Source organism: Halyomorpha halys, unplaced genomic scaffold (genome assembly GCF_000696795.3).
Source record: "Halyomorpha halys isolate HHAL.00 unplaced genomic scaffold, Hhal_1.1 Scaffold1128.1, whole genome shotgun sequence".
In the NCBI taxonomy this organism is placed as follows: domain Eukaryota; kingdom Metazoa; phylum Arthropoda; class Insecta; order Hemiptera; family Pentatomidae; genus Halyomorpha; species Halyomorpha halys.
The window spans coordinates 49,032-64,150 of NW_027105413.1; the positions used below are offsets into that span (position 1 = coordinate 49,032).

Genomic DNA, 15,119 nt, shown 5'->3' on the forward strand with positions numbered 1-15,119 from the left:
GTTGTTGTTGTTGTTGTTGTTGTTGTTGTTGTTGTTGTTGTTGTTGTTGTTGTTGTTGTTGTTGTTGTTGTTGTTGTTATTATTATTATTGTGCATCTTTTTGGGTATTCTTCGATCCGGCATCCTCTCAACGTACCATATCCATCTTATACATGCTCTTTTCACTAAAGCCACAACGTTTTAAGTTCCCTAAATAGTTCCATCATCATCTAATTCCTCCTTCTCCAAATTCCATTCTCTGAGACTCCTCCCAAATCCTTTTCAATTCCTTTCTGTCCCATGAGTTGAGCATCCGTTCTGCTTTTCTTGTCAAGGGACATGTTTCACACCCATAGATTATTACTCCATAGATTTCAATAATACTCAGCTATACTTGAGCTGATATATAATTAATATAAAGAGCTGATTCCTCAAAACCATAATACAGTGATGAATGGGATATGGAGATCCTGATCCATTAAAAAAAAAAATATATCTATCTGAATCAGGCTGCTCACTGTAGTATTTGTAAATTGAAACAACTGGGGGGTTAGCTGAAAAGAATCTATTAATAACCATTTACTCATTTAAAAAAAGACTAACTCTTTTAATCGGTTCATGAATATTTTACTCCGCTTTAGTTCCATTCCTCAATGGTATACCCTCGGATATTCTGTTTCCATATCTTGGAACCTTTTTACTCTTTGTTTCCCTACTACCTGGCCATTTCTGACATACGTTGGGGAATATAGTGTTCCTTTAGGTAATCAGCCTATTCTAATCACAGTGGGAGGGTAGTTTTCATTCTGTGGGTTCGACACTAAATAAAAATCAACCTCCCAGCCGAAACCGAACCAACTCCGCAGCAAATTCACTCGGCACCAACAGCCTCACTCATATGTTGGGACTTCCAACAATCTCACTAGAAGAGTCACTCAAAGCTTTTCCAATGATAAGGTTGAGAAACAGCGCAAGCTGGGGGAACCTTCCTCTGAATCTCCGCTACCTCATTTCTCTATTTAGCGAGAGCATTCGGGTCAAACTGAGGACACGTATCTTGGATTACTCATTATTCTTCTATAATACAGAATATATACGAATGCAAGATCATCGCTGAGATGTGGAATCCAAGAATTGTTTGCCCATCCGGTTTCTTTACCAGCATGGTATTCAGACTACCGAAGATGTCCAATTCAGTGAGGCACGGTTGGCGGTTGACATTATTATTAATGTCCCGATTTAACGCAATAATTTAGTCTCAGAATAATTTATACGACAATTATATATGAATAGGAATTTAATTGGTGACCATCTCACTGAAGCATATTTATAAAAAATTAAAGCTTAAATTCATTAATAATTTGGAAAACCTGAATACTAAAGTAATGTGATGATTAGTAATTAGTTATAAATATTTTTTGATGCAGCTATTCAAAACCGTACAAGATTTTTAAACATTAAATATCAAATATGCATTAATATTTTTTTCAATTTCATGAAAATCGTGCAATGACGGTATAAAATAATTTTTAAATAATTCTACACTGCATTATTTTATTATAATAAGTTAAAATCAACGTAATGATATATTGAGTCAACCAAAACAATATTATGGTGAAAAAACAAATGGATTAGTGAAATAATAGTTCTGGTAGTGGTGGGAGGGGGAACTTTCTGACTTCACGTATTATATTCCTTGTTAGTCTCTTACTAACAAGAATTGGAATGTCAATATTCATTTCTCGTTTTAGCCGAAAAATAAATTTTAACCGTCAGATGAAAAATGAAAACCAGACCCCGTTCCGAACCAAGCACTCTAGGACTATCTCCCACCAACGTGTTCTGCCACCACTGTCTCAATTTAGTGTTATATCATAGATTCATATTTTTTTTTAATTAAGGTAATCCACGACGAAGATGATGCTCGCCTGGTTGTCTACAGGTGACCAACCTATTCTAATGATGTTTGGGGGTCAAGTTTTTCATTTTGTGGGACGGCTAAGTAATGAGAAAATCAGCACGCTAAAAAGGCCGGATTCGAACCGGTAACGGCCGCAGACCTCAAAATCAATAGACTAGTGCCTAACCCCTGAGCTACGGTGCGGCACTAGGTAAATATTTTACTTTACCACTTAGTTAATTTTTTCAGTGATAAAATTGTATGACTCAAATTGCGTTATCAATTTCTGACTGTGTTTAAATTGTATATTTTAAAGCATTTCGAGAATTATTTTAATTCACTTATTAGTCAGTGTTATAAAGCGACCACGATTTTATAACCTATATAAATTGAAGGGGTAAGTGGATGAAGGGGCTACGTAATATTTTTTGAATCTTTAGTTTGGATGAAGAAGGTAGGTGCCTATCAAGTTAGTGTGTCCAAAATCCAATTAATATTTGAGGTACCTAGATGTAGAAGGGGCTGTGTACACTTTAAAACATAAAAAGCTCAAAAAAAAACAATTGAACCTTGCTTCGTTAAAATTTACTATTTGTGACATTACCCCTTCAATTATCATTGCGCACTAGTAAAATAAACTATAAATCTATCTCATATCGCTAATGTGCATATGTTTTTCTTCACATAATTACATTGATGGACTCAATACTAAACTCATGTCCTATAACTTCTTATACTTCGCATCAAAGCTGCGCATTCTGTAAGTACAAAAAAACTTGTAATGCATGCTGCTAAAAAATAGATATACTGAAGCTACTTTATTTTATATCTCGATTTTTGAAAATTATATCTACACGATTCTTCGGATGATACGTTGATGATCATTGTTTTAAAGAGTAAATCAAAGGAAAAATAAAATTACTAAAAGGAAGATGGTCCGGGTGCGGTCAAAATAACTCAAATAGTAAATAAACTATTTATTATAAGCCAACATTTCGCCCCACTTAGCAAGACTTCGTCAGGGCTAAAAAAATATACAAATAAATAAAATTAAGGAAGGGAGTAAGAGAATAAGATATCATTACATAAAAGTAAACTATGTTGTGGTTAAAAATGATGTAAACTATGTGAAAATTTATATTACTATGTGAAAAGGTATATAAATTTTTTTTTTTTAATTATTTATTTATTGTAATTTAGAACTGTACAAAATGATACAATAGGTAAATATGTAGTATGCTTCATAAACACTTGAAAATCTTGGGAAGGAACCACCCATTGGTGGTACTTCAAACATTAATTTAAACTAGAAGGTCCCGTGGCCATCTTCTTTTCAGACGGCTCGGAGGATTATTAGGGATTGTTAAGGATGAAAGATTAAGAATTGATGGGTTAGGATGGTTAAGGAGTTTGGAATAAAAAGACGCATATCTGTTTTGGGTCAAATCTGCAACGAATGGGATGTTAAGGTCTTTATGAATGAGTTTATTTGTGACGTAATAAGGAGCATCAAGGATTTTACGTAGGATTTTGGATTGTAACGATTGGATGCGGGAAGAATTTGATGGTTTGGTGGAGCCCCAGAGCTCAATTCCATAAGTCCAAATTGGTCTGATTATTGTAGTGTATACTAATTTTTTGTAATGAATGGGAAGTTTAGAGCGTTTGTCAAGTAAGTGTTGTAGCAATCGGAATCTACGAGCAGTTTCTTGTCGTTTCAATCTTGTGTGTTGATTCCAAGTAAGTCTCTTGTCAAGATGGAGTCCTAAGTATCGAATCTGTTCAACAGGTGTTAGTGGTGTATCTAGAAAGGATACTGTAGGACAGATATAAAAATTAAAAAAGTAAATTATAGAAAATAAAATCAGATGTACATCTATAATGTAAAACAAGGTGTACATGTATAATGTAAAACAAGATGTACATCTATAATGTAAAACAAGATGTACTAAAATAAAATTAGAAGTACATTTTATTTTGTTTTCTATAATTTTCTTTGCTCATTTCTACATAAATTTCCATATATTTTACATCATTTTTAATCACAACGCAGTTTACTTTTATTTCTTGTTAATTTATTTTCTTACTCTTTTTAACTTTTAGTTATTTACTTATTTTTAGTTGTTTGTATCTTTTTTAACGCTGATAAAGCCCTGCAACGTGGGTCGAAACGTTGGCTCATAATAAATAGTTTATTTATTATTGGAGATATTTTGACAACACCCAATCAATCAACGATCTTCCGAAAAATATTATTAAAAAAAAAAAGAAAGTGGTTTATAATAAAATCAATTTTAAATTACAAAGAAAACAACTATTATAGATTTATTTACACAGAAATCATTTATTTACAACTTTTGTTCCTAAAGATGTAATTGCACGAAAATTCGGACTCTAGTTATAAATAACTAGTAATAAAAGTTTACGTTTATGAATTAAAGGGTTAATTACAAATTAATTTACATATATTTCTTGATTCAGTGCACTAGTTTCAGAGTTAATGACTTGAGATGTATAATTGCAAATACCAGGCTAGCTTTTCCACAATAAATTCCATTTCACATTATCGTGAAATATAACAATTTTTTTATTGGACAAATAGAACATTCTTGAAATCTTTAGGACTTTCTTTCCATCTAAGTAAACAACTATTGCATTATCTTTGGAGGTCTATGTACAAAAAAAATTGATCAAATGATAAAAAAAAGAAATTGAAGTTTTTAGCGGATAAAGTTTGCTCTAAAACACTCAGTAACACTTGGTTAAAACTAGGCTTCTGGTTTAAGTACCTGATTTCGGTCTGAAAATTTTATATCAGATTTCCTAAAGTGGGGTTAAAGCAAATCTTACACCAGAATTTTTGTTTCCAATTATATTTAAAAAGTCAATTTTTTTTGTATGATGAATCAAAATTTGTCAAATATTGTGTAAATAAATATATAATAGTTGTTTTCTTTGTGATTTAATGATCAAATATATGGTCCTCGCATACAAATATGATGTCTAACCAGTCGATGGTGTGTTTTAAAAATATTATTATTTTTCATGATAATAACGTGGAATATGAACCATCGATAATTTATTCGTTATTTTTTCGTAAATACACTTTATATAATACTAAATGTTTTCATCTGTTTAAACGAGAGACCTATGAATGCCTCATAGGTAGAATGACTCAGAGAGAACAAAACAGCCACAGTTAAACTTTTTTGGAATCTGATATGTGATATTGTAATAGTTACAGCATCATTTTATATCTATGTCAATTTCTTGTCTTATTTTTATTAGTTATTCATATTAATAAATTAGTAATAGATGTTGAAAAAAATCGTTTAATTAAATTAAATTCTATTAATATATGTAATAGGCTACAATTGGGTATTATTTTTTTTAAAAACAAGTATTGATAACAATAACATATTATTATATGATACGTTGGTGCTGATAATTAACATACTGTTCCCGTAATCTTCTGATAGCCACCTGGTAATTCTCTCTTAGCTATATTTTAGTCTACCGTTATAGTGTAAAGGTGACATATATCTGTCGAGCAAGTAATACAACAGTGAGAAAGTACGATAGTGCTTGCATCACGCTGGTACTAAACCTAAGCTCACAAGCAGTTCATTCTGGTGAAGGAATGATAAAAATTAATGATTTTTTATTTATTGATATTTACAACTATATTCAAATATATACAAGTAAATTTTATGGCAATTATACAATGGTATTATACAGACAAGTAGAGAATCTACCCATTGATAGAACTCCAATAACATTTCTAGAGTGGAGATATACCTTATTATAGTCATATAAATGAGTGTTTTGTAATTCGTTGGAAGTTTAGACCGTTTGTCAAGTAAGTGTTGTAATAGTCGGAATCGATAAGCAGTTTCCTGTCTTTTCTGTATTTTATGAAATTCCAAGTCAGTCATTTGTCCAGATGCAGTCCTAAGTAACGGATCTGTTGGATAGGAATAAGTGAGGTAATATTAAAGGATACTGTGGGGCAAGAAGCCAGGAGTGTACGACGAACGTTAAATGTGATCTAGTGGCATTTATTGGAATCCTTCAGTTTTGACACCATTAAAACTAATGATAAAACAAACAAAAATTTTCACGAAAGATAAATAAATATAACAAATTTATTAGTTGTATATGTGGGTGGTGTTATGAGGTTATAACATAAGATAGTGCAGTGCTGCGGTTAGCCGCCATGGCTGTTTGGTTTAACTGAAACGTCTTGCGGGTAGTATCTAACATGTGCGCCGTAAGGAAGAAACTCACTAATTTCTGGGTTAAGAACACAATAAAGGATCAAATCTGGTTTCCAGTGGTTTTCTCAGATAAGTTAGTAGATATAAATCTTATTCCTCTTGCATTCGTTCTTTTAAATGTTTATTCAATTATTTTGTAGAAAAAAGTTCTAAAGCCTCTCTCTACTTGTAATTTCCTCAAATCAGAATTCTGTTCTAATCAGACTTGGAAAACATTTGCAGCTTATCTCTCAATTATCTTGATTGGGAAAGTAATATATTATATTTTAATTTGTTATATTATTCGTATCAATTAAGGACTACTAAAAAGGAGTAGCCAAAAGCTTTATTTAATATCCTAACATTCTCAAATTCTGTTATCATTTCGGCTATAGAGTTTATAGGGGAAAATAAACCAAACTGTTTCCCCTCTTTCCTACCATTTAACCTTTTCACAGTGTGGTAAAATTACGAATTCTGGTCCCGAAAATGTCTAGGTTTGGTGTGTATAAATGACTGTCACGGGATACACTGTGAATGGGTTAGTTTTTGTAACCTGCTTTTAAATTGGAAGAATTTAGTTGTCACAAATCCGGATTCGGATATCTCACCCCCGAGAAACGCTTAAATAAGAATTTTCATAGATGGAGAATAATAAATACTTTTTGTTCGATATTTTTTCTTTCTTCTCACACTTTGAAGTCCAAATAACCCAGTCTGGCAAAATGGCTTGTATGAACAAATAAAAAGGAGTACAATAATGATATTACATGTTTAAGATAGGTACATGCCCTAGATGTTTCAGCAACCCTGATTTATTTGAATGGCACTTTACAGCATTTGTTTACCATTTCCTCAAGCTTGTATACCAGCTCCTACTGTTTCCATTATACTCGTCATATCAATGTACAATCAAGTGACTTTTAGTATAAGCTATGTATCATCCTTATTGAAATAGTCTGAAAAGGCTTAAATACCAACTTTTTAAGAGCTTTTAATTTTTTTTTTTTTATTTGAAAAAATAAACAATCTCTGATTGTCAATATCAATTAGCAATGGATAAATATAAAGTATGAAATAATTTGAGAATTAACTAAAGGAGAAAATAAATATTCCCTAGTTCCATCGTTATTATGGTAATAGTAAAGAGGAGTATTGTAATCCTGAATAATAAAGAAATAGCAATGTGGAAACATGCCAATACATTTTTTTTTATAACTATGTCTCAAAGTTATAAAAAAAAAAAGTTATAGAAAACAATTTAACTAACCCGGCAATTAAATTATTGCTCCATAATTATAAAACAAATATTGACAATTAATCTTAATAAAAGGAAAAATATATTTAAATATGAGGAGATATATTTATAAATTGACAAAGGGACTAGAGGGCCGTCTGTCTGGGAGGGTAATATATATATTTGATTATTTGATCTATTGGAATGTGAGTTAAAAAGCCAAAGGTGTGATTAGAATAAAGAAAAGTCATATATAGATAATATAAATTATATCTAATAAATAGATATAACAGTTAGATATTTTAATGGATGATAAAAATATAATAACCGTTAGTATCATAATATGAAAAATGGAATCAGCTTTATACTACAAACCGTACATTTTCCCTATTTGTTTCGGGACCTAATTCTTGGTCTTAGTGTTGAATTGTCTTGTAGTCGGTTAATTACCGTCCGACAACAGTAATGAACACTAAAAATACCTATACCTAAAGATACCTGTACCTAAAGATACCTATGCCCAAAGATACCTGTGCCCAAAAATACCTATACCTAAAGATACCTGTGCCCAAAGATACCTATACCTAAAGATACCTGTGCCCAAAGATACCTATATAGGTAGTTTTAATCGATCGACGGCATGACATGGTGAAATGGGATAGGATTCTTGACTGAAACTCTTTGAGGAACCCTCAACTAAAGTTTTATGCACCATATGGCATCTAAAAGAATGAAAAGGATATTTCTTCTATATTTTATGATAGTATAAAGTGAACATGTACAGCATAGGCGTGAAGAAGACAAAGATAATTTTGAGTCTAAGACTTTAAGAGCATTTCCTCCCATTATATATTTACGGCGAAGCAATATTATAATAAATTAAAGCAGAAGATAATTGTTTCACACTAACAGGGCATAGTACACCAATTGAATAATTTTGAAAATGGTGGTTTGATGCATGGTTACATTTTTCTAAAGCTTTCATATCTAAAAGCATTGTCATTTCCTTCACAATGGAGTTTCCCTCATAAAGAAATTAAATGCCTTTTTTTTAGTCTAAGCAAGCCCGTATTTACCGATGATTGCATAATTTATATGGAGTTTCATTATATCCATACATTATATATTATATCATTACATTCTTACCTTAAAAACTTTTATTGACCCAATAACTGCTTGATAATTTTCTATTCTCCACTCAGTGCTTTCGATTTTATTAAATCCCAAATAAACCTAGTTACATATACTACTTAGTTACATCATAGTCGATACTTTTGGGAATTCATTAGCTTGATTAATATTGACAAATGACAATTATTATCATTATTATTATAAGTTGTATTACATTCATTTTATTTCATTCATTCATAAGTTTTATTTGATTACATCAGTCCATACATCATTGATATATTAATTATTATGATAAATATAATAAAAATTATGATAGATATAATTATGATTTATACATTATATATTATTTTCTATCATTAGTTGGGTTTTCCAAATTACCTATATTTTAGTATTTAGTTTAATTTTTTTTTCAATTCAACTGATCAAAAATCAGTTCATAACTTTGATTTTAATCTTTTTTTCATGGTATGAATGTGGTTGTAGCAATGCAGTAATTGGAAAATAAAATAGAAAAACTGTTACCCATTTAGTAATATCTAGTAATCACGTTTAATATGATCTCTGATACTATCATCAATAGCTTTGAGAGAAAACTAGTATTCACGAAGGTAAAGCCTTTTTAGCCAAATGAAATAATCCACTTAAACCTCAAATTGACAGAGATTACTAAATAGATAGTCTCTTTTATGATTCCAGTTAATTTTTAATTACCGTAGTATTATAATCACCTTAATAAATTTTTTTCTATTAGCTCTACAGACCTTGTAGATCTTCGGTCGCCCAAACCACCCTTCTCCACGCCTGCCCAACTTTCCGCCTGGCTACTGATTTCCAATTTGTTGCATGCGGCTGTTTCGCATCTTAGTCGATTCTATCTATCCATATGGTTTTTGGCTTCCCACGAGGTCTCTTGCCTACTACAATGGCATTCATTGTTGTGTAGAGGCACTCTGATGGATTGCTTCGAGCCACATGTCGCGCCTATCTTAACCTCCTTGCCTTCATATCGTGAGATATTGACGGACCAATCTCTGCAAGCAGTTCACTGTTAGTTCTTCTCCTCCATGCTTCCAGGCTATGATCCCAAATAGCTCCTATAATTATACGGGGGAATCTCTCGATACTGCTTTCTAGGGTGCCTGTTAAAGCCTAGGTTTAGTTTTATTACATAAATTAAATCGTTAGTTGGAATATACTTTGGAAATATACTTTGTATATATTTGTTATTTTTATATATTATTTTAGCAGCGACCGATAGATGTTTTCAACTTGTCGTACCACAGTTGTTATCCTTTGCTAAATAAGCAAATAAAATTATAAATATAATTATAAATAAATTTAAGTTCAAGAGTTAATTCATTCTTATCGCTCTTTCATCCTTGATGATTTGGCCAATATACTGTTCAAAAAGTCCAACAAACATAAATTAAAAGTAAACCAACTTATTTCTAAATACGAAGATGAAGAATAAAAATTATATAAACTCTGCCATGGATTAATTTTTTTCATTATGTTGTTGAATATGTTACTGTGTTACTTAAAATGCCTCAAATAAATGCAAGGTATTTATTTTTTTATTTTTACAATGTTTTTTATTTACACCTGTAAAATAACAACAATCAGAAAATAATCTACAATATATAGGCATGATTTAGCATGAGGGAGACAGAACCGAGTAGTGGTCAAGTAAACTATTTGATCAGACTAAAAAGTCCCTCATCCAACTTCTTTTCAGCCTACGCCGAGTAACTTCAAGGATCTCATTAGTTATCTGTCGTGCAAATGTATTGAAATGTCAATATAATCGTGAAACCATTTGTAAGTCATAAGAATATGGTTCGTTACAATCGGAATGGTGTGATCGTCTAGTTTGAAACATGGAGTGGTGAGTTCGTCCCCAGTCTTAAAAATTCTGATTGAAAGTTTTTACTTTTTTAATTTATGTCATTTTAGCCTGTCCATAAATTTTTCAGGTTCGGACTACGTCAATGGTACAATATCGAAAAGTCGAAATTATCGTTTATTTTGTTAAATTATCAGAACTTTTCAGTTGACAGACTGACAAACACTATAAAATCAGTCTAGGTATTTTCAATAGTGATTCTATAAGAATTATAACTAAATAAAAGGTTGAGAAGATTGTTTATATTAATAAATTGTTATATTATTATTTCCATGCATATGAATGATAGCAAAGTAAAAATTTCAGTAACAGAAATATTATTAAAAATACTTTTCTGAAGACTGTTGAAATTGAAGTCCTTCAGTCAACTTAATAAGCTATTATAAATACTTACCTGGCTTAAGATTATGGAAATAAGCATTAAACCCAAAAAAATATAAGAGGCACACTAACTAAATACTCTGTTGAGTAGTAAAATTTTATTAGCAGTTTTAGGTGATTTACCACTTCAGCAAGCAACGGATCGAAGAATCTACCTACTTGCATGAAATCACACAAAAGAGTATTTATCGTGTAAAAGGACTGAAGTAAGAGAAATGTATTTTTAGTTCAAGACTGACGGTAAGAAAAAGACTAAAGGGGAAAAAAATTATTCGTTCTGATGATTGATTTGAAACGATCAGTTCGCAGTAAAATAAGACGACACTATTTCTGTTTTAGTCCATGAAGTTTTAAAAAGAAGCCTCTGAAATTATGTATACATTTACTAATCATCCTATTGCTTCAGTATTCAGGAATTCCAAATTATTTACATGTCCTTCCTTTAATTGGCAATAAATATGCTTCAGGTAAGGACACCAATTAAATTCTTATTCAATAAAACAGAAGATCTACCACCTTAATTATTCTCAGACTCGATTATTCCGGTTAATTAGAACGTTAATAAACAAGAGGAGTCTTTATCCTCTATACGGGAACTTCCAAGGGCGTCATTTCGGTTGTTGCAGGGAACCATGCAGTACCAACAGCCTCTCCGAGGCCCGGATGTCATCGACGGTCTAAGCATCTGGTACCTCAAGTTGTTCGGCTTCTGGAAGATCATAAACGACTTCAGGACGACGGGAAAGAGGAACCTATTTTTCAAATTCGAATTCATTATGTCAATTCTTATTTCTTTTCCTTACATAGCTTGTCAATTCTCGAGCTATTTAACAATCGACGTGGACATCCAGAAAGCTACGCTTATAAATTTCTACTGCCTCCCTGCTGTTACAATGTGCTCCAGAATCCTGGTATTTTGGTTTCACGCGGATAGTCAGTGCAGACTTTTCAATTTGATAAAAAAAGATTTCCTTTGTATTCCTGAAAATAAGAAGGCTGAAACGAGAAAAATTTATAGACGAGTCTCTAAAAGCTGTAATATGATGTGCATGTTCGCTTTCGTTCTAGACTTGAGTGTTGTCTTCACGACTGTAGGCATTCCAGGGATTCCTGTCGACTATATCCTTTACCATACGGGAAGTATGTTCGATGTTACAACTGGCAGGAAGAAGATACTGTGCGCTTGGTACCCCTTGCCTATGGCAGAATATCCTTATTATGAAATTATATTCGTCTACGAAATGATGTGTGTACTGTTAGGAGGAATATATTTACCAATATATGCTTCTCTATTCTACCAAGTAGCCGTGGCTCTCCACGCTCAATTTTTAGTCCTGGGATATCATGTATCAACGTTAAAAATCAATCCAAACATAAAGCAAAAGAAGAAGAACATGAGTTCAGGTATAACTGAAGATTTATATAAAATACTACTGGATCATCAGAAACTATTGAGGTATTTCATTGTTCCTAAAGATTTAATTAAATTTGATTTTGGAATTACAGGACAATTAAAATTTTATTAAATTTTTGTAGTTACGCTGATGAATTGAGGAGTGTCTACAATCCACTAGTTACAATCAATCTTGGGGGTGCCATTGGCATACTCATTGTATCCGTTTTTCAGTCTCATATGGTGAGTGAAATTGTCCAAAAAATATTAAGTATTATTTAAATTAATGAAACTACTGAATGAATTATCAATGGGTTAAAAATATCATTATTATTTATTTAGCATACTTAGTATCTATTAAACATCTACAGCCAACTTTGGAAACAAAATTAATAATTTTTATCCATTTTCTTTACCACTTTATTGCTTGTATTACAAGCATTTGATTTATTTCCAGCATTATTTGAATAATAGATCGAGCAATTAAAATGAAAAATACTTTTATGATACAAAAATTAAAATATAATTTATACTTTTCAACTCTATAAGATCTATACATCTTTTTAATTTTACAACTACTTTAAACATAATTGAATATAATGTATTTAAAATAATAAATGTGTTGAACAAATGAAATCCTACGACTTTCGTTTCTCCATTTTGTTACCAACACATTCTTAAACTCAATTTTCAATTATTATTCAAAATTGTAATCATGTTTAAACATTGACCAAAATATAAAGAGAAAAAACTGTATATATAAAACTACAACAATAAATTATATCACTAGCAAATTTTTGTAACTATAAATTAATTTATTTAATAATTATCTTATAAAAATAAGCATTTTTTTTCTCCTTTGTCAATCCAAAACGGAGAATTTATTATATGATATTTTACCTGTATCTCATATCCATTAACATAAAGCACACTATGCATAGTACATGTTATAATGATCTATGTGTTAAAGTTAAATTGCTTTCATTGTAAATTGTACCAAGAAAATTCAATTAATATAAACAACAAAATATAGTGCAAAATAAATAAAAAAATTTTTTTATTCATGATTAAAAAGGATTTAACTGAAGAAATCTGTCATCCTTTTTCTTTTATTTTTTCAGTTATTTTGTTTTTCCGCATAAATTTCAATGTACCGTGACCCAAATTTGATTCAGGTGGGGTACACTTAGTTATATGATAATTATCTGTTCACAGATCAATGTAAGAGTACGATAAAAATCTTTCGACACGAAATGGTTCTTAAAATTGCCTATTACATATTAAAGTATAAGTAATTCTAAATTTTTTAAGTCCTCCAAGAAGATAAATACTCCTTTAATTAAACCATTCTCCAATAAAATAAGCGAAGCAGGATGCATGTTCGGACTCCAAAGGTGATAATTGCTAATTACTGAGGTATTCGTTTTTGAAGATGTTTCAGCAAAATATTCATAAATTAGCACTATGCCAAATTCGCTTATAAATAAATACCGTAAAACAAATGATTTAAGCTGAGTTTGAAATCAAAATTAAAACTATCAGGTTGAATTTTAATTGTTCTTCCAAAATAATGTTACTATATTTCATATCAAAATAGTTGCTATTGACTGCTTAAGATAATAATTACATACATGGCTGTTGCCAAATTTTAGATTCTAAAACCTAACACAATTTATGGTTTATAAAAAATCTGAGTAAAACAGACATTTTTATTAAAGTTCAACATTCTAAATTATAACACTTTCAAGAACATAAATTACGAATAAAAACTTTGTTTCATGTTAAAGATCACAACTCCATCTAATTTAAGAATTTTTCCATCACTTTTAGAGAATTTATTAAAAAAATTTTTTTTTTAAATGTAGCCTCACAAGTGATTGGCAAAGCTGAAAAAGTGCATATTTTTATTTGACCAATTTACTTCGTAGAAAAATGTCAAACAGTTGCTATGTTTTTTTTCCGTTTTCCAGAAGTTGAAGCAAGTGGAGAGCTGGTCTTTTAACGTTCTGCGTTTCCATTATTTATAAGTGAATGGCAATCGTTAATTATTTATTCATAATGTTGAAAAAATAATAATGAATGTTTTGTATTCTAGATTAAAACAAGCCTGACATGCTTAAATTATTTCAGGGAGAAACTAGAGACATTGTTTTTGTTCTGAAATCCATACTGTACGCGGCATCTATAATGATCGAACTCCTCATGTTCTGTTATAGCTCTTCTTTAATCCAGGCTGCGGTAAGGAATGGAATCAGATTTTATTATGCAATAGTTTCAGAGTTAATACTTATTTTCTCCCAATTTAAGAAACATTAATGTGACCGATTTTACCTTCGACAAGGAACTAAGGTTTGACGAAAGGAAAACATGAAGCCTACATGCTAAGAATGATAAAATCAGCCACTTACAAAGATTCGTTGTTTTAATACCCTTCCAATCTTCTAATCCCGTATTTTTTACAACCTTCTGCCCTCCCAATTCCATAAGAATAGCAATTAAAAGTTTCAACTAAGATGGAGAAAGAAATATTATTGGATTTTTAAAAATATTTATAAAGAATTTATTAGCATCTATATGTATATGTATAATGTATACATATGTATATATGTGTCTATGTGAATATGTATGCATATTCATATAATCATTGCTATTTCATTTACCTTTATTCAATTTTATTGGAATTATATCCTTAAAAATTTATTATTTGTTACAGGATTTTTTTTTTCATTACCTTTTACGTTAGTTAATTTGTTTATTTATCTTCGGTATTTGATAATTCCGCTTTTTGTTTTAACTTGTAAGTAGGTACATTAACAGTAATTCTATCTTTTTGTTTATCATTTTTAGTTTACTTGTATTTCATTCTTCTTCATTTTTTTTCCTTTTCTATTAGAAGTTAGTCACTAGCCAGTAATTATTTATTATTATAAATATGATAT

General features: G+C 30.6%; 1 protein-coding gene across 4 annotated transcripts in view; it reads left to right on the forward strand.

Moving 5' to 3' along the window:
* Positions 1–10,179: 10,179 nt before the first annotated feature.
* LOC106688447 (odorant receptor 82a) overlaps positions 10,180–15,119 on the forward strand; it is a 14,578-nt gene continuing 9,638 nt past the window's right edge. For 3 of the 4 annotated variants that reach the window (XR_010844452.1, XR_010844453.1, XM_014432907.2), the window contains exons 1-4: positions 10,180–10,388; positions 10,457–12,243; positions 12,324–12,423; positions 14,311–14,418. Coding sequence is in view for 2 of the 4 variants with exons in the window: in XM_014432907.2 (XP_014288393.1) it covers positions 11,420–12,243; positions 12,324–12,423; positions 14,311–14,418 (1,032 nt within the window). In the remaining 2 variants the exon portion in view is untranslated. The remainder of the gene's footprint in view (positions 10,389–10,456; positions 12,244–12,323; positions 12,424–14,310; positions 14,419–15,119) is intronic. The other variant, XM_014432905.2, reaches the window with a different exon arrangement.